Source organism: Ursus arctos, unplaced genomic scaffold, assembly GCF_023065955.2.
Source record: "Ursus arctos isolate Adak ecotype North America unplaced genomic scaffold, UrsArc2.0 scaffold_19, whole genome shotgun sequence".
NCBI lineage: Eukaryota > Metazoa > Chordata > Mammalia > Carnivora > Ursidae > Ursus > Ursus arctos.
Genome location: NW_026622863.1, coordinates 23,193,555 through 23,211,988, shown reverse-complemented (window position 1 = coordinate 23,211,988; position 18,434 = coordinate 23,193,555). Strand labels below are relative to the sequence as shown.

General features: G+C 45.4%; 3 protein-coding genes across 8 annotated transcripts in view; 1 reads left to right on the top strand and 2 right to left on the bottom strand.

Moving 5' to 3' along the window:
- PRMT7 (protein arginine methyltransferase 7) overlaps nt 1-990 on the bottom strand; it is a 44,620-nt gene extending 43,630 nt beyond the window's left edge. Inside the window, exon 1 of the mRNA XM_026495078.4 lies at nt 860-990. The gene's annotated coding sequence lies outside the window, so the exon portion shown is untranslated. The remainder of the gene's footprint in view (nt 1-859) is intronic.
- SLC7A6OS (solute carrier family 7 member 6 opposite strand) lies at nt 922-10,596 on the top strand. The gene is made up of 5 exons (XM_026495086.4): nt 922-1,231; nt 1,356-1,637; nt 7,068-7,271; nt 8,773-8,890; nt 9,814-10,596. Exons 1-5 carry the CDS (start codon nt 1,037-1,039, stop codon nt 9,942-9,944), a joined length of 930 nt encoding a protein of 309 aa, XP_026350871.1. The 5' UTR covers nt 922-1,036; the 3' UTR covers nt 9,945-10,596.
- A 1,457-nt stretch (nt 10,597-12,053) lies between these two features.
- The window catches only part of SLC7A6 (solute carrier family 7 member 6), a 35,866-nt gene continuing 29,485 nt past the window's right edge, over nt 12,054-18,434 (bottom strand). For all 6 annotated transcript variants that reach the window (XM_048224043.2, XM_044382461.3, XM_044382463.3 and 3 more), the window contains 4 exons: nt 17,148-17,244; nt 15,220-15,369; nt 14,927-15,110; nt 12,054-14,448 (listed from right to left, as the gene is read on the bottom strand). In XM_048224043.2, the coding sequence (XP_048080000.1) occupies nt 14,354-14,448; nt 14,927-15,110; nt 15,220-15,369; nt 17,148-17,244 (526 nt within the window). In that variant the 3' untranslated portion in view covers nt 12,054-14,353. The remainder of the gene's footprint in view (nt 14,449-14,926; nt 15,111-15,219; nt 15,370-17,147; nt 17,245-18,434) is intronic.

Here is an 18,434-nt window from a genome sequence, read left to right as displayed (position 1 = left end):
ATCAGATTTTACTGAAGGAGAGACTAAGTATAAACAATCACAGACTGTGGGTACAAGAAAGGAAATATGCAGGACGCTATTAAGAGAATAAAAAGGCTATGGAAAAAGTGAGAGAGGAGGCATTTAAATTGAGACATGCAAGATAAGCCTGGTTAAAAGTCAGAGAAGTGCTTATGTTTCTGGAAACCTTACCCCTACTTTTCCCCTACCCCTATTTTCCCTAAGGGGAAAAAATAACTGCATAAGCAAAAACTGGCAAAAGCCTGAGTGACTGAAGCACTTTGAGCAAAAGTAATAATAGAGTATCGGTGGGCTTCTGCAAATCACACTGGGCCATACTGGCTTCGGAAAGGTGTTTGGATTTTTTTCTACACGCACTGGGAGCCACTCAAGAGTTTTAAGCACAAAAATGTCCACGTCAGATGTACGCTTTGGGCAGCTCTGGCTAGCGCGTGGTGAATGGACCGGTTTCCAACTACTCAACACAGTGACTGGGAAAAGCGAGCCCATCAGCAGTTCCCTGAATCAGAAAAACGTGGGCCAGCTAGGTGTGCCATGGTTGGAGCTCCGTGTGACTGCGGTTCGAGTCTCTGTCGCTGAGTGTAAGCGCCAAGTACTACAATCCAGGTCCCTGTGGGGGTCACCCGACAGAACCGTATCCCCGTTCTCTTGCCAGCCCAGGGGGTCTGAGCCGCCCCATACGGACTCTAGAAAGGTCCTCGAGAGTCCGGAAGAGACGCGTACTCCGGCGGCCCAAAGCGCCCAGGCCAGGTCCGTCAGCCCTTGGGCGGAGAATAGATGATGGCTGCACCCAAGACTCTACTGCAACCCCACCTTTCCAACCCGCCCAGGGCCTCACCAGCCACGACCACCGTGCCGTTCACTTCCGCCGCCAACTCCACCTGCCCGCGGCGGGCGAAAGGGGGCGGGACCTCCCAGTGCCCGCTGAGCGTGCCGGGAGCGAGGCCCGGAAGCGGAACTTGAACGCTCTCCCATCGCACCCCACGCGTTCCCACGGTGCTCCGCGACAGCCGCTATGGAGGCCGGCAGGACTGCAGTGCTTCGCGTGAAGCGGAAGCGCAGCGCAGAGCCTGCCGAAGCCCTTGTCCTCTCTTGTAAACGCCTCCGGAGCGGCGCCGTCGAATCGGCGGCCCAAAAGACACCCTCCGAGGAACTGGAGAGAGGGCCGGAGAATAATGTCTTCCAATTGGTGGCCACCGTGCGCTCCCAGGTATTGGGCGGGATGGAGCCGGTGTTTGAAGGGGATCTTAGGGCGCTCCCGGGACGAAATTGTATCCCTGACCCTTTGACGAACCTCCTGCTTACGCCGGCTTCCCTCCTCTACCATCTTCCAGGAGGAGCCAGTCCAGGCGCTCGTTCGAGCCGCGCTGCGCCCTTCTCGGGGCAGCCAGCAGCGTATCCGCCGCGACCTCCGCGCTTCGGCTCGGGAGATCCGGCAGGAGGGCCGCTACCGGGTGATCTCTAGCCGCCGATCCTCGGGGATTCCCTCGAGTGGCCTAGAGTCCGAAGACGCACCAGGAAACCCAGAAGCCATCGAGGACGCAGGCTTCCAGCTGTTGGACCTGGTCCACGAGGAAGGAGACCCAGAGGCTGTCGCCACCGCAGGCTCCCCCAAAGTGAGTACCCACCGGGAGGAGAGCGCTGGGCTTCCCCGGAGGGATAGTGCAAGCATTTTGGGCGTTAAGTCAGCATACAGTTAAGAGGAGGCACAAGGCTTCGCCTTACTGGTGAATGATCTGTCAGTCATGGTAACCTCGTTTTACAGGTTAGGTTATTCTTTCAACAACTGTTTACTGAGTGGCCACTGTGCCAGGCATTGTTCCTAGGTTCTGCGGATATAGCTTTGAGGACTTAATATTCAAGTAGAGGAGAGAAACAGTAAAGAAGTTAAATTCAATGTCAGACGGGGATAGGAGCTGTACGGGGGTGGGGGGGCGGTGTCAGGGAAAGGGTGGGTCATTTCAGAGAAGGTCTCAGAAAATGACATTAGAGTGAGAAGTTGGAGGGGGTGAATGGCAAGACACTGTGGATAGCTGAAAAAAAGGCAGTTTGGTGTTTTCAAGGGCGCTGTTCCTGGAGCCCAGTGAACTGAGGAACTGGAGCCCAGTGAATGGAGGAAGAATAATAAGGAATTTGGGAGAGGATTCCTGCTAGACCCTGAAAGTACTTTTAAGGACATACTGTCTTTCACCCTGAGATGGGGAATTACTGGAGGTTTCTGAGCAAGGTAAAGATAGAACAGATGGAAAAACTCATCAAAGGGAGGTTAAAGGACCAGTTTTGGGTAGCGAATCAAGTTTGAGGCATGTTGAAGTGTAGGATCCAGGTCTTCTCATATTTAATCCAGTGTTCTTTCCATTGTTGCATTTACTAAATTTCTTTTGTACCTCAGTTCCAAAAAACAAACTCTACTACATGTATTAAGATTATAGAAATAGAAGATTCTCAACCTAAGGTTTGCCTTTTCTTGATAAGCATTTAAAAAAAAACAAACTTCAGGGGTGCCTGGGTGGCGCAGTCGTTAGGCGTCTGCCTTTGGCTCAGGGCATGATCCCGGAGTTGTGGGATCGAGCCCTACATCAGGCTTCTCCAATAGGAGCCTGCTTCTTCCTCTCCCACTCCCCCTGCTTGTGTTCCCTCTCTTTGCTGGCTGTCTCTCTCTGTCAAAATAAATACATAAAATCTTAAAACAAAACAAAACAAAACTCATTCTTCACTCCTTTTAATAGTTTTTGAAGTTTAAAAACTGAAATTTTAGGGGCGCCTGGGTGGCACAGCAGTTAAGCGTCTGCCTTCGGCTCAGGGCATGATCCCGGCGTTATGGGATCGAGCCCCACATCAGGCTCCTCCGCTATGAGCCTGCTTCTTCCTCTCCCACTCCCCCTGACTGTGTTCCCTCTCTCGCTGGCTGTCTCTATCTCTGTCGAATAAATAAATAAAATCTTTAAAAAAAAAACCTGAAATTTTAATTCAGAATTTGTCAAGCAAAAAATATTTAATCGTGGTGCTAATATACTTGGATAACTATTTGGGCATGATGACTATGGCCACATCTTTTACCAAAACTAATGATTCATGAGTTACCAGTCAAATACCTTTTAAAAGTAAACCAGTGTTGAGTGGAATCAAATCAACCAGAGAGCTCATTCAGTTTTGTAACAAATACTAGTATATAAACTGATGAAGGATGTGAACACAGATTTTTCCCAACAATGCAATACAAACTGTAAATACATAAAAAAGTGTTTGCTTATTGGGGTGCCTGGGTGGCTCAATGGGTTAAGCTGCTGCCTTAAGCTCAGGTCATGATCCCAGGGTCCTGGGATGGAGCTAAGCATTGAGCTTCCTGCTCAGAGGGGAGCCTGCTTCTCCTCTCCCTCTGCCGTCCTCCCTGCTTTCTCTCTCTCTCTTTCAAATAAAATTTAAGGGGCGCCTGAGTGGCTCAGTCGTTAAGCATCTGCCCTCAGCTCAGGGCATGATCTCGGCGTTCTGGGATCGAGCCCCACATCAGGCTCCTCCACTGGGAGCCTGCTTCTTCCTCTCCCACTCCCCCTGCTTGTGTTCCCTCTCTCGCTGGCTCTTTCTCTGTCAAATAAATAAATAAAATCTTTAAAAAAAAATATTTCTTTGGACAGCCCTGATTTAAATAAGATTGGTTTGTGGTTAAATGAATGGGATCAGCTTTTTCAACTTTGATAGTAATTCTGGTTCAGCAAGTGCTGTCACCGTTTTCCCCTTTCGGACGTTTGATTACAATTGATCAGTAATATTCAGCTTTTTTTTTTTTTTTTTTTAAGATTTTATTTTTAAGTAATCTTTACACTGAATATGGGGCTCACGCCCACAACCCAGAGGTCAGGAGCCACATGCTCCACCGACTAAGCCAGCCAGGTGCCCCAGTAATAATTCAGCTTTTCACGGAGTTGGTAAATGCCATCTCTAAACCTGTAGATTGGTTTTATATTTAGATTTATATAACTGGTTATGTTACTATATATGTAAATACTAAGGAAATCCCTTCACCGTCTCATAGAAAGCAAGATTCAGCTGTGTTTCAAGTTGTGTTTGTTAGCCTGTTAAAAGTCATGGGATGAAGATAAGCTAGCAGTGTCCACTTTATCTTTTTGGTCTTAGCAATGCCAATTCAGTTAAAATTCCCTGCATCTAAAATGTTGCCTTTTGCCTAATGAAAGGTATTTTAGTGTTGTTTATGTATAATATTAAATAAAGAATACTTAACACTTCTCACATTTTATAGATGATCTATAAGTTCAGATGCTTTTAAAATTCAGCGTGACAGGATATAGTAGCAAACTTTGCTTGTGAATTCTTCACTAAGCCAGACAAAGTTCCTGCCCTTTTTTTTTTTTCAGGATTGTCTTTTAAACAGCTATTCAAAAACACAACTGTAGAATTAATCACAGATTTAAAAAAATGTTTGCCCTCAGTAATTACTTTTTTAAAAAATGGATTTAAGCTGAAAGCAAATTTGGGGTTTTATGCCTACTAGACTATCAGGGGAAAGGTTGTTGATAGCGCTGCTGTCAAGGCCATGATTAAAATAGTACACAATTGGAAAACAGCATGGCTTTACATATCAGCAATCTTAAAAATAGCTTGGGGCTTATTTTAAAACTACTTACATTTATTTTTATTGTTTGGATTCCAAAGCCATCCAAACAGCTAAAGAAATTTTAAAATAGTGACAGCATTTTTTGCCACATTACATTTCTCATTAATTTTTTTATTTTTTTTTTTAATTTGAATTCAGTTAACATGTATTATTTGTTTCAGGGGTACAGGTCTGTGATTCATCAGTCTTATATAATACCCGGTGCTCATTACAACACATACCCTCCCCAGTGTCAATCACCCGGTACATTTCTCATTAATTTGACTCCTTCATCTAACATAGACAACTGCAGGGAGACTTTATAGGAAATCTTGAGTGAAAAAAGTTCATTTTATTTTATCTAGTGATCTTACCCCCTGGATTTATTCTAGGGAAATAATTCTGAAGAAGCAGACAGCAGTGGGTGCTCCTGGGTTGCTCAGTTGGTCAAGCTATGATCCCAGGATGCTGGGATCGAGCCCCACATCAGACTCCCTGCTTGGCGGGGAGCCTGCTTCTCCCTCTCCCTCCTGCTCCCCCTGCTTGTGCTGTGCACGCGCACTCGCTCTCTCAAATTAATAAAATCTAAAAAAAAAAAAAAAAGCAGCAGCAGTTATGGTATTAAGAGCTACTGTTGGTTTATTGAGTAATTGCTATGCATTAAGTACTATGCTAGGTACTTGTTATGTTTTCTTTTAATTTAACTCTTTTAATGCTCACGAAAACCCTATGAGGTACGTATTTTATCCCCATTTTTCAAATGCAGGAGACAAACACATTCATTGCAGCATTGTGTATGGAGGCTAAAGGTTACGTCTGAGAAATTTACATATACAACTGACTATACCATTAAAGTGATAATCATGAAGACTGGCAAGACATTATATATATCGATGCTCTGCTGTATGTGGTATACTTGAAAGTATAGGTGGGCATACACATAGACTAAAAATTTTTTCTTCTATAAAAATATGTTCATTGTAGTAAATTTGAAAAAATACAGGAAAGTAACAAGGGGGAAATCACCCCTTTCACCCCTATCACAAAGGTAGGAAAAGTTGGAATAAAATTGGTTTCTTGTCTTCTGAGAGTCAAATTCTATGCCTGGCATTTTTCTGTTTGCTAGTCTTTGTAAATATTTTAATGGCTGCATAATTTGCTGGACTAAGGGTGGGAGACTTGTGAATTGGAGTCAGAACTTTGCTTGTGAACAGCTTTGAGGTTAGTCAAGAGTGCACAAAAACTAACATCTCTAGTTCCTTTTGACTTTGGAGCAAGGAAGAATTAATTCCCTTCATCCTGTAAGTCTGGTCTCCCTTTATATACCTTGGCTATGGGAATACCCCATCTCCATCCCCAGTACCGTGTCTGGTTTGAGCCACACAGCCTGCTCTGATGAACCTGTGGAGAGGGGTCATTTGCAGTATGTCCCCTGGGTTTCCAAATTGACCTGTGCTTCTCCAGATGACACAGCCTGTGGCACTGGAGTACATCTTCCCTGGGCCAATTCTATTCTGGGGCAATCTGTCTTGACCTGTTCTTCCTAGCAGGATTATAGGAGAGTCCGCTCCTAGTGTCATTAAAAGTAGGACATCATCGGGCGCCTGGGTGGCTCAGTCAGTTGAGTGTCCAACTCTTAGTTTTGGTTCAGGTCATAATCTCAGGGTCATGGGATCGCACCCCCCCCCCCCCCCGCAACTCGGGCTCCATGCTTGGAGGGGAGTCTGCTTGAGATTCTCTTCCTCTCCCTCTACCCCTCCCCTGCTCAGGCATGCACTCGCTGGCACTCTCTCAAATAAATTTTTTTAAACTTATTCATTTATTTGAGAGAGGAGGAGAAAACACAAGCAGGGGGAGCAGCAGAGGGAATGGGAGAAGCAGGCTCCCCTCTGAGCAAGGAGCCCAGTTGTGGGGCTCAATTCCAGGACCCTGGGATCGTGATCTGAGCCAAAGGCAGCCTCCTAACTGGCCGAGCCACCCAGGCACCCCTCAAATAAATATTTAAAAAAAAAAAAAGACATCATTGTGGGCAAGCCAGGTGGTGGTAGTCATCAGAGTCCAGGATTTGCCTTTAGACCCCTATAGGGAGGTCACACACAATGGAGACGATTTGGGGATCAGCCATAGAGGTGCCGCTGTGGGCCTGCAGATCCCTAAGGGGAGATCTTCTCAGGCTAGTCTTATGTTGGTCAAGCACAAAAGAGCAGAAAACTATCTTAAGTCTATATCAAAAGAAAAACTACACAATCATTTTATAAATAGTTAATTTTTTAATTACATAGCTAATTAAGAGACTAGTAGGACATGGGGATAAGAATCTTGAATCTAACATAGACAACTGTAGAGAGACTTCTTTCACTCAAATCTTAGATTCCTCCTTTTGGAACATCCATGTTTTGAATCATGTATCTATCATCTCTTGATTTCTTTACAGACATCTGACCCAGATGTGATCCTCTGCAATTCCGTAGAGTTGATCCGTGAACGGTTGACTCTATCTGAGGATGGGCCAAGAATCGGGCATCAGGAGGAACAGAAGGATGACTATGTGTACGACATTTACTACTTGGAGATGGCCACTCCAGGATGGATTGAGAACATCCTCTCTGTTCAGCCCTATTGCCAGGAGTGGGAGCTGGTAAGGGGACCAGTGAGGATGAGGGGCATGAGGTAGCCTAAGCAATTCTCTCATCTGGGTGCTTTGCTTCCCTGTGTTTCACATTGTCTCCAGTGGGTTCAAGATTGTTCTTAGCTCTTCTTGTCCTTGTTTAAATGGAAAAATTTGTTGTAAATGCCTTCTAGGAACCTGGGTGTAGTGCAGGGAATTTGGGGAATGACAGTCTACACTGATAATTTTTGCTCTTAATAGTATCTTCTACAGGGTTTGCAACATTATTTTTTTAAACACCCACTTTCAGGGGAAAACATATGGGGGCTTATAATAAAGACAAAATAAATCAGAAATTCTTAACATGAATGGGAATAAAAGCTTTTTTAAAAAAAAACAGATCTTAAATGGGGGGAAACCTTGGATTAAGAAAGCTGACATCCTCGGGGCACCTGGGTGGCTCAGTCGGTTAAGCCTCTGCCTTCGGCTCAGGTCATGATCCCAGGGTCCTAGGATCGAACCCCACATCGGCCTCCCTGCTTGTGCGCACGTGCGCGCGCTCGCGCTCTCTCTCTCTCATCAAATAAATAAAATATTGAAAGAGAGAGAAAGGAAGGAAGGAAAGGAAAGGGAGGGAGAGAGAAGGAAAGAAAGAAGAATGAAAACAAAGTAAAAATTATAAAATAAAAGAGAAAAAGCAAGCAAGCAAGCTAACATCCTGACATCTTTTTTTTTTTTTTAAGCAATCTCTAACCCAGTATGGGGCTTGAACTCACAACCCTGAGATCAAGAGTTGCAGCTCTGGGGCGCCTGGGTAGCGCAGTCGTTAAGCGTCTGCCTTCGGCTCAGGGCGTGATCTCGGCATTCTGGGATCGAGTCCTACATCAGGCTCCTCCGCTGGGAGCCTGCTTCTTCTTCTCCCACTCCCCTGCTGTGTTCCCTCTCTTGCTGGCTGTCTCTCTGTCACATAAATAAATAAAAAAATCTTTAAAAAAAAAAAAAAGTTGCAGCTCTATTGAGTGAGCTAGCCAAGCACCCCGTGACATCATTTTTCTTAAAACAAATTCTAAAATGAGGAGAGGCACCTTAGCCATACCTGCATTGCAACCACAATCTCACAGTCAGGCACCCACCTTTAACCATTGCATAGCCCCTCTTCCTGTGCCCTCCACACTTGGGTTTTGGTTCTGGTTTTTGGCATCACCTGTAATCCATATGATCTCTCCCCTACCTGGCTGTCCTTCAAAAGTTTCAAGATCACTGCCAACACCTGCTCTGAGCTGTCTCTCCCCACCCTGGTCTGTTCCCTTCTGGAGTTCATCCTATCCCACCAGGAATGTGATGGCTTGAGCTAGACTCTGGTAGCCCAAGGTTACTACAGCCTTTTGGGCAGCAGACTCAGACCACCTCCTAGGCTGCCTCTTTTCCACACAGTGCTCTTAAGTCATTTTTCCAAGTTGGTCTAATAGCTTCCCCCACAGGACAACCTTAGAGGTTTTGACTTATATCATGTTTGTGTTGAGATGTGCAGGTGAATGATGACCAGCAACCAGAAGATATTTATGAAGATGATGATGATGAGAACAGTGAGAATAACTGGCGCAATGAGTATCCAGAAGAGGAGAACACTGATGGAGATGAGTCCAGAGGTACAGGGATGGCAGCCCTAGATGGGAAGGGGCTGGTGGGCGTGAGCACGGTTAACACGTACATCTTAACTGGTTTTCCTTCTCTGCCATTGAACTCCCAACAGCTCAACCACAAGCCTTTGGAGCTATAGGAGCCCCAAGAACTAGTGCTTCCAGGGGACCTGCTGGGGTTTTAATGTTAGTCAAACCTAGGTTCAAATCCTTAGTTCTTGTCATTGCCTATCTGTAGGTCTTGGGGAAGTTACTTCACCTCAACAAACGTCATCCTCTCCCCAGAAAATAAGAGAATATTGCACTAACTTCAGTGGTTGGGATTAAGGGAAACATCTTAGTTCAGTCTCTCTTCTGCTTCAGCACAGAAGGTATTGGAGAGGTTTGCCAGTCAGGGCAGGGCTAGGATTTTGACAAATCAGTTGTATAAGTTCTCAAGAAGTTGCTGTGTTTATAACATTTTGAGAAAGATGCAGTACAGACATGGTACCTGGGGGAAAGAGCAAGAAGATATTCTGGTGACACAGTTTCTTCAGGGATTATGTTCTTTGTGCCAACAAAAAGAATTTCTTGGTGTCTGTTAATGGAGGGAAACTGAATATTCTATTGGGGAAGTACCTGTGATGGTTAAAAGGATAGGGGCAGACGTGAAATTATGTTTACGGTATGACTACAACTATAATAACAAAAAGAAATCCTGTACTTACAGGAGAAATGAAAAAATACTCCCAGTGTTGTTGAGGGATTTGGTTTAGGTGGTAGAAACAGGATTGCTCTCCCCCCCCCAATTCTCTTTACTGAACAAGTATTTTACAAGGAAGAACAAAAAAAATTAATAAAAAATTTAAAACAAACCTTTTTGAGATGGAAAAGGGTTATCATGGTCACCTAGAAACTCAAACAGTTATAGCCCATTCCTGTTATCGTTCTAGGCTCTGATGAATACGACAGCCTCAGTGAAGAGGAAGGAGGCAACAGCAGACCAGAGATGTGGAGCAAATACCCTCTGGATGTGCAGAAGGAGTTTGGCTATGACAGCCCCCATGACCTGGATTCAGACTGATGATCCTATGATAGCTGTGAAGTTCAGTCATGTCCCCTGAGGGCTCTGACTGCAGCTTCAGCCACCCTGGTAACATCCCTGGGTTTTCTAGCTAAACACAAAAGGAAAAAGCATGTCCAGCAGCACCATCCCACCAGTGAAAACTTGTGCTAAAGGAGTGTGTCTTTTTCAGTAATAGTAGGGCCCCTTGCCTCAATCAAAAGTGACTCTACAGTCTGGGGAGAAAAATGCCATAAAAGTGAAGCTTCCTGGTCTGGGGGTTTTCCCATTCTCTTCCTGTGCTAAAAGCCAGTTAAGTGGAAGAGAAACTCGTTTCCTCAGCACTAAGATTTAGCTTTTCCATATCACCAGGCCACTGCCTCCACTAAAAGCCTATTTCTTTTGATAGAGGGAACTTAGAAGGGGTACACTGGGTCCCTCATAGCAGCACCGATGGGATATAGTGGTGGCCATTACAGAGGGAAGTAGAATCTGCCTGAGCTCTGAGAGGTTTTAAGTTAATAGCTGTCTCCACTGCCCTGCTTCCTGGCACTGATAATGGTTGTAAAGATTGCTGTGTTCCTTTGGCAGTGGTGCCAGGGAGAACAGGATGTATGAATGTGATATTGTATGTTTAGTGAAAATTAAAGGGAGCAAGAAAACTTCTTGAAAACTTTAAGATTTATTTCAGAGAGCGAACAAGAGCAAGAGGAAGGGGCAGACGGAGAGATCAGTCCTCACACAGACTCCCCCGCCACCAAGCACAGAGCCTGACTGGGGGGGGGGGGGGGGGGAGTGGAATCTAGGACCCCGAAACCATGACCTGAGCCAAAATCTAGAGTTGGCCACCTAACCAACTGAGCCACCCAGGCACCCCTACTTAAAAACCTTTTAAATCTGAATGGTTTTTTTTTTTGTTTTTTTTTTTTTTAAGATTTTATTTATTTGAGAGAGAACATGGGGGAGGGAAGGGCAGAAGGAGAGGGAGAAGCAGGCTCTCCACTAAGCAGAGAGCCTGATGCAGGGCTCGATCCCAGGACCCTGTTATCATGACCTGAGCTGAAAGCAGACACTTAACTGTGCCACCCAGGTGCCCCAGATCTGTCTTTACATGTTTTCCTACTGTACACACTCTCCCATCCCCACCCTCCACCAAAAATTTGGGGAGGTGGGTTAGTGAGACAGAATTTCAGGATTGACCTTAGACACTAAGGACTTTTAGGCAAGTGAGTAAAAAGAAAACATATCCTAAACTTAGCTTTCCAATGAGAAAGGTCAACTATTCACAGCACTCACCAAAAACAGTGACCAATTCTGTTACCAAAACTTAGATTCCCTATAAGGAAACCCTGACCCTGCTTCTTTCCATACCACAAATGTCTTAACTCTGAGTTGGCATTTATTCTTCTCGTGTAACATTGTCCCACAGAACTTTGTGCAAAGATGGGTATGTTCTGTATCTACACTGTGCAGTGGAAGCCACTAGCGACATGTGGCTCAGCTCTTGGAATATGATCAGTGCACCTGAGGAATCAAATTTATTTTAATTTAATTAGCTACATGTGGCTAGTAGTTAACTGGACAGCACAGGTCTAGGAAAACAATACACAGAACCTTTGATTCAGAATGTGCCCTGTGGCACAGACTATCACGTACACAGGGATATGTCTTCTTCCTACATCTTTTAATATGTCGTATCTCTATTTTTCCAATCTGCCTCCACCCATTCTTTCACTCTGTATTCACTTTGTGGGTCTTCACCTACATTAGTTCCTATCCACATGTTAAACCTGCTTAAGTGGTTAAATTCTGTATGTTCACTTACTCAGGCTCTACTCTTGCAGCTAGAAAACCAACAAACTATTGGTTTACCATCCTAACTATCCACAAAGGTACAGTTCAGTGTTGCAAGCAACAGGCACAATTTATGTCTAATACTAGTCATCTTAGTCTCCTGTAGGCATAGAAACAAAGGATTAAAAACTACTCCATGCCCTTATAATGTGCTCACTGCTGTTTATGTACTCATTAAGGTTTGCCAACATTAAAGGGCTGACAACCTCACATACTGTACCTGCTACAAGAGGGATTAGCACACCAGGAGAAGGATTGAAGGAGACGAACAACAAAGACCTTGCAGAAATTTAATTCCACCATGAAGCTTGAGTTCTGTAGGGAGTCTCTGGCTTCCCTCCCACAGAAGGTTCCTGGGTGAAGTCTGTATCCAGCACAGAGGGGAAGAATGCGGTTGCCATCCAGTAATGAGAGGGGGATATGTCGACATGGCTCACTAAGCTTGTACTGGGGCACTTAGGGTGTGAGGCCCATGCTTCCCCCAGGAGCCACTGGGGGGCAGCAAGTTCCTGGGATTAGCTGGTCATTTACTTCAGTGGAGAAAGCTAAAACCTGGGTCATGGATCCTCAAGACAAGCACACTCTGCTTAAAGGATTAACTCCAGAGGATCCCTGGGATAGGTGCCATCTTGGCTCAGACAGGAGTCATGTTTACATACTCAAAGCAAGTCAGCCTTTGCATAAGACTCCCTACTGCCAGGAAGGAATTTGCTGTGCAAATCCCCAACCCATGACAGGAATATCCCTTCATTTTCTCATCCATGCATGCCCTGAACCCAAGGCAGCTGTGATCATGCTCCCCTAAATTGCCTTTATTGAACAAGTATGGCCAAGGTTACTCCCCTGGCTGTAGCTGAGGCCATTTGGTGGAAAAGAATGGTCAGAAAGGGAGATGGCCTCATAGTTCTTGTCTTTACCACTGACCAGTTCTAAACCGAAAGGATAAGAAGTTCAGGCATGGGGTGAGCCAAGTCAGCAGGTTCCTCTGGACCCAGGATGACAGTGTCTGGAGGCATCAAAGGGCAGCTGTACAGTCCACTGCAACCATGGCTGCCCATGAGGGAACATCCATTAGGTCAAGCCTGCTCTGGCCTGCCCTGGATGCTAAAGCACACCCTGAGCACCAGAATTCGTTGCTTCCAATCATGTAGTCTGCTGAGGAGCCAGACTGAGGTTGAAGCAGCTTTGTCTCCCAAAGTCTTCTCTGATCTCCACAGGGAGGAAACAGAAGTCCACACAAGTACCAAGCTCTTCCTGAGACTGCAGGCCCACCAGACCTCCAGCAAGGGGAGGCAGACAGGACAGGAATGCACTATCCTGATGATCCACACCAAGACAGTTCAGAGTGTAAACAAAGCCCAGTGTCGGGGACAGAAGAGATGCAGTCTGGTGTGAGTTTTCGGAAAAGGGAAAATGACCACTTCTAGCACCAAGGTGGGCTTGCGTGGGTCTGCACAGCAGTCCCTCACACCAGCCCTTACAGAGAGAAACAAGCAATTTGGTGGCTTGAGTCCATGAGATGTTCTCTGAGCCTTTGACGGCTAAGAGAATTCAGGTAATCCACTTGAATTCTGAAACAGTTTTATGTCCTCCTTAAGTTCATATGAAAAACCAGAGATTTACCTTCTATCATCTACAATAAAGACCTAAGGTCTCAAGTAAAATAAAGGATTATCCTTCAAAATAGCAGTATTATCAGACTTCTGACTCATGAATTTGTTCATGTGTCCTTGCTGATTTGAGCCAGGTGCTTATAATCTGTGACCTACTAACAAAAGTGTAACCAAAACATGAGTTTAAAAAAAAAAAAAAAACTTTAAAGTTCACCTATGCAGCTAAGACTCAACAGAACATTGTGCTAAAACTAAGCAAAAAAAAATCTGTGGTCAGAGGCTGACCCACACCACCACACAGAGACACCTCTAAGGGCAGAGGAACTCGGTTGGGGGTACTTTGAGTTTTGAAACACAATCAGCTTATTGCGTCCTGCAGATGAATGAACACCAGTGTTCTGCTAGAATTGGTGTTGTGGATTAAATAATATCAATAAATAATGAAATGCAACTGTCTTCGCAGGGAAAGATTTTGAGTCAGAGGAAGAAATGGTAGCATTTCAGGCCTCCAGAGTCAGGTGCTTGGACCTGATCAGAAGAAACCTTCCCATAAAGCAACCCCTTTGTAGAGGCTCCTGATTCAAACAGCAAATAAATTCAGAACCACCAGCCCCATCTATTAAGCTAGCACTTCCTCTTCCCCCAGTGCAGTTCGCCAAGTGTTTGGTAAGCTGTACTGACTCACCAGGAATAAAACTAAACAACTATTCCCCTGACCAAGCCCTCCCCACCACCACCCTCTATAAAGTTCCCACCTTCAGGCCGGCCTCAGATCCTGAGTCTCCTCCCATAGCTTACCAATGAGAGTGACCACCAGAGCAGGCCATCAGCCCTGAGCCCCCCTTATATAATGTGGGCCACCAGGCCCTTTTAGAATAAGAGGGTTGGGCCTGCAGTCTTGTCATCTGGACTTTGGTGGTTGTGGCTGGCCTTCCAGGCCTCAAGGGACATCACCTCTGGCCTCTAGTCCGTTTTCCTCTCAACCTTTTTCTCTTCAGCTATATCAAGCTCAGTCAGGACGCAAAAGCAAAGCTGCTGGGTGACTTTGGTGACAGCAGCTAAAGGAAAATAGAGAACAGAATTCAGCAAGCTGACAGCTACATCATCAATATGAACACCCCAAAGTTGATTAAAGCATATCTGTGGCTCCCTCCTATCTTCCCTGGGTATCCTGTGCCAGGCTTTGCCTCTTACCCCAGCAAGCCTCACTCTCCTCATTCCATGCCCAACCAGAAAGTGATGCATGACTCCTCATCTTCCCACATAGATTGCACTTTCAAAAGAGAGTGTTTTAACCCAAAAATAGGACTCAAGTTAGAACTAAGGTGCTCATGTCAAGATCAAAAGGGGAGAAGTCATGTGGAGCAACCAGGTCTCATGGTCTCCAGCACATCACTAGTATAGGGGAAGCTGTTAGCCACCACTCCCACCTCTGCACGCACCTGTGCGTGCATGCACGCACGTACACACACACACACACACACACACACACACACACACACACACACGCCGTGAGTAACAGGCAAAGAAGCTCACCCAGGACATTCCGAATAAGGACTGGCCTCTGGGACTCGGGCAAGTAAACACCCACGAAGTAGACAGGAATCCCAGAGAGTGCAATCCCGATGCCAATGAGGGAATTGATGGTGTCACCGTATAGAGGCACAATCACCAGAAACAAGGAGCATATGCAGAACACGATGGGAAAAAACAGGCTCAGCTGAAATGGAGGGAGGTGAGATATTAGGTAAAGTGCTATGAGGGAACGGTACAGAGAAGTCACCATGGGGAGATGGCCCACCCCTCCTAGTCTGTCCAGAGTCACTGACCTTGAGAGGCCGGGGTCGCTCGGGCTCCCTCCAACGAAGATAGAGCTGTCCAGCAACAGACAGGCCCACAAAGAACCAATAGCTGAAGCTGAAGTAGTTGATAAGCAGGAAAACATCTTCCACAGTGAGGTAGATGAGTGTCATGGTACACTGGAGGGGGAGGGGATGGAAGCAGAAGTGGGCACTGTCACCACCAGGCCACCCCAGGAGACTCCAGCCACCCAGCAATCAGCACCAGATCTGCCACTCACTGATGATTTAGCTTACCAGGTTACCTCCAGTTCTTTTCAGTGACCCCTTGGCATCAGACAGCTCTATTCCCTGTATTAACCTTCAAGGTAGCATCTCTCCCTCTTCTGTTGGGGGCCCTTCCTACACACAATGCCTCCCCCTCCCTTCTTTTTGCAAGCACTTTAGTAACAAGCCAGATTCCTTTCCCCTTTGATGGCAGAAGAGTGAGGCCCTCCTCACTTTGATGCGCCAACCTCAATATGAATCACATTGTCCTCTAGATACCATTACTACTGAGTCTCAACTACCTGGCATACAAACTGAGTAAATGCCTCCAGAACCATCTCACTGTCCTGGGGTCTTAGAAATGTAGACTGACAAAATGGATCTACACCCCTGATAAGAGAGAGAGGACAGTATTTGCCCTCTGGAACAAAAGCGTCCTAGAAGACAGAAATCGGGGACTAGAGTCCTGTGACACGGTCACATATACTTAAACTTCAAAAATACAGAGTTCCCCCACCTATCTTATCACCCAGATTATCAACAAAGGATTTAAAACAAAAAGGGTCCATTCTGGGGAAAGAAGAGGGACTGTATTGGAAAAACTGGGGTAGAAGATGATTAAAAGACAGGATGTCAGATCTCCCCTAAATTTGTAAATTCAATGCTATCCCAATCATTATACTGAGATGATTTTTGTTATTCTGACAAAATAACAAAGTTAAAGACAAACATGTGATAATTGCCAGGAAAATTCTAGGGGTAAAAAGAAACTAAAGAAGTATCATCAGTCCCTCTTTAGATTTCAGAAATTCAGTACAAAACTAAATAATGAAGCTTGATACTAATGGGATTAGTTGACCTGATGATAACTACTTTAGCAGTATATAATTATACTTGGCACCTATGAAGCACCATCTACTATATATAAATCTATGATATCTAGGGGCACCTGGCTGCTCCTCAGTGGAGCATGTGACTCTTGATCTCAGGGTTGTGAGTTCAAGCCCCATGTTGGGTGTAGAGATGACTTAAAAATAAAATCTTTTAAAAAAGGAATCTATAAAGTCTAGAATATGAATAGAAGTCCCTAGGTAGTTGATATACAACTGGCCTGACTTTTCTAAATATAACTTAATTAAATTTTTTTTAAAAAGGAGGGGCACCCGGCTGGCTCAGTCAGTGGAACATGGGATTCTTTATATCAGGGTCATGAGTTCAAGCCCCACATTTGGCATGGAGCCTACTTAAAAAAAAATTAGGGGTGCCTGGATGGCTCCACCAGTTAAGCATCCAACTCTTGATTTTGGCTCAGTTGTGATCTTAGGGATGTGAGATCAAGCCATGCATCGGACTCTGCACTCAGTGCAGGGTCTGCTTGGGATTCTCTCTCCCACTGCCCCTCCCCCTGCTCACACTCTCTAAATACATAAATACATAAATATATAAATAAAATCTTTCAAAAATAAATAAAAAATAAATTTCACAAATTCGTTTTTATATTCTTTTGTACCATTTGCCTTCTCTCATATAACTATATTTTACTTTTATATTTTTTAAAAATTTAAGAAAAAATAAAAAACACTGAGAGGCTTGGGAAATATCTTAAGAAGCTAGTATACCTCCCACCCATAGTCATCTCATAAAGTCAGCAGGAGTACTACGATTCTCCACACTCCCCCAGCAGAGCTTACATTGAACAGTAAAGCAGGGATGGGTGTAAAACGCTCAATGTGGATCATGGACAGAACATCCGGGAGGTGGCCCTCACGGGAGCCCACGAAGAACAACCTAGAAGGATAAGTATGTCAGGATGATCCTTTCACTCGGCCATGTAGCCACACTCCTCACTTGGATAAACTAGGCTCAGAGCTCCAGAAAAACACAGGAGGCAGTCTCTCAGGAGTATCCCATGTTTTCTCTGCATGCCCAACCCCCACCCTCACCCCTCAGCTTTACCCACAGATATCTCCCACCTCCAACCATGGGTACTTCAACGATATGCAGCAATGCCCTACCCCTCTGTTGGCCACAGACACCCCCGAGCCCCTCAGCTATGAAACCCACCATCACCCAATGGATGCCTCACCCTGTCATCACTCACTACCACCCCAATCCATTCCATCAGGGGTACCCCCACTCTACCATCCCACATATTTCATACTTAACACGATGGCTTTTTAAAGAAGGGCACCAGCCTTCTGTTGTGCTCTCTATATATCTTCCCTGAGCTCCTGATACATGATACACCAGGACAAGCCTGGGGCTCAGAGACAACCCAGGCTTCCTCTCTGTCCCTGAAGAGCCCTACTGTTTGAGAAAGAGAGCAAGACAGAAATAACTACCAGCCAGGGTAGTCAGCATCATCATGGAGCACAAAGCACTCACCAGGCTTGGGGGTGGGCTGGGGGAACAAAAACCTTCATAAGAGATGACCACATCTGGGCTGGGAAGAACTGGAGTTTGCCAGAAGGTAAGAAGATGGGTGGGAAGCAGTGTAGGCAAAGGCAAAAGAGGCTTGAAGGAGTGAAAGAGGGTGGCCTCCCTGAGGTTGGTACTAGAATGCCTGAAGTCCCAGGTTAAGGTGTATGAGGAAACAGCTGGGAAGAACCGGCACATGAGGCCATGCTGTGGAGTCTGAACAAACACTGAGAGCCTGCTGTGGCTATGAAGTAAAGGCCTGACAGGATCTGACACAGAGACTGGTGGCATCCAACTAAAGCAGGGAGAGACTGGTGGAAGCCAACTAAAGCAGGGAAAGGCCAGGGTATAGGGAGAAGGCCAGATAAGAAAGTAATCTGTGGGGCGCCTGGGTGGCACAGTCGGTTAAGCCTCCAACTCTTGATTTGGAATCGAGCCCCAAGTCATATTCCATGCTCAGCGGAGTCTGCTTGGGACTCTCACCCTCTCCCTCTGCCCCTCCGCCACCTCTCAAATAAATAAATAAATCTAAAAAAAAAAAAAGTAATCTGTGATAAATT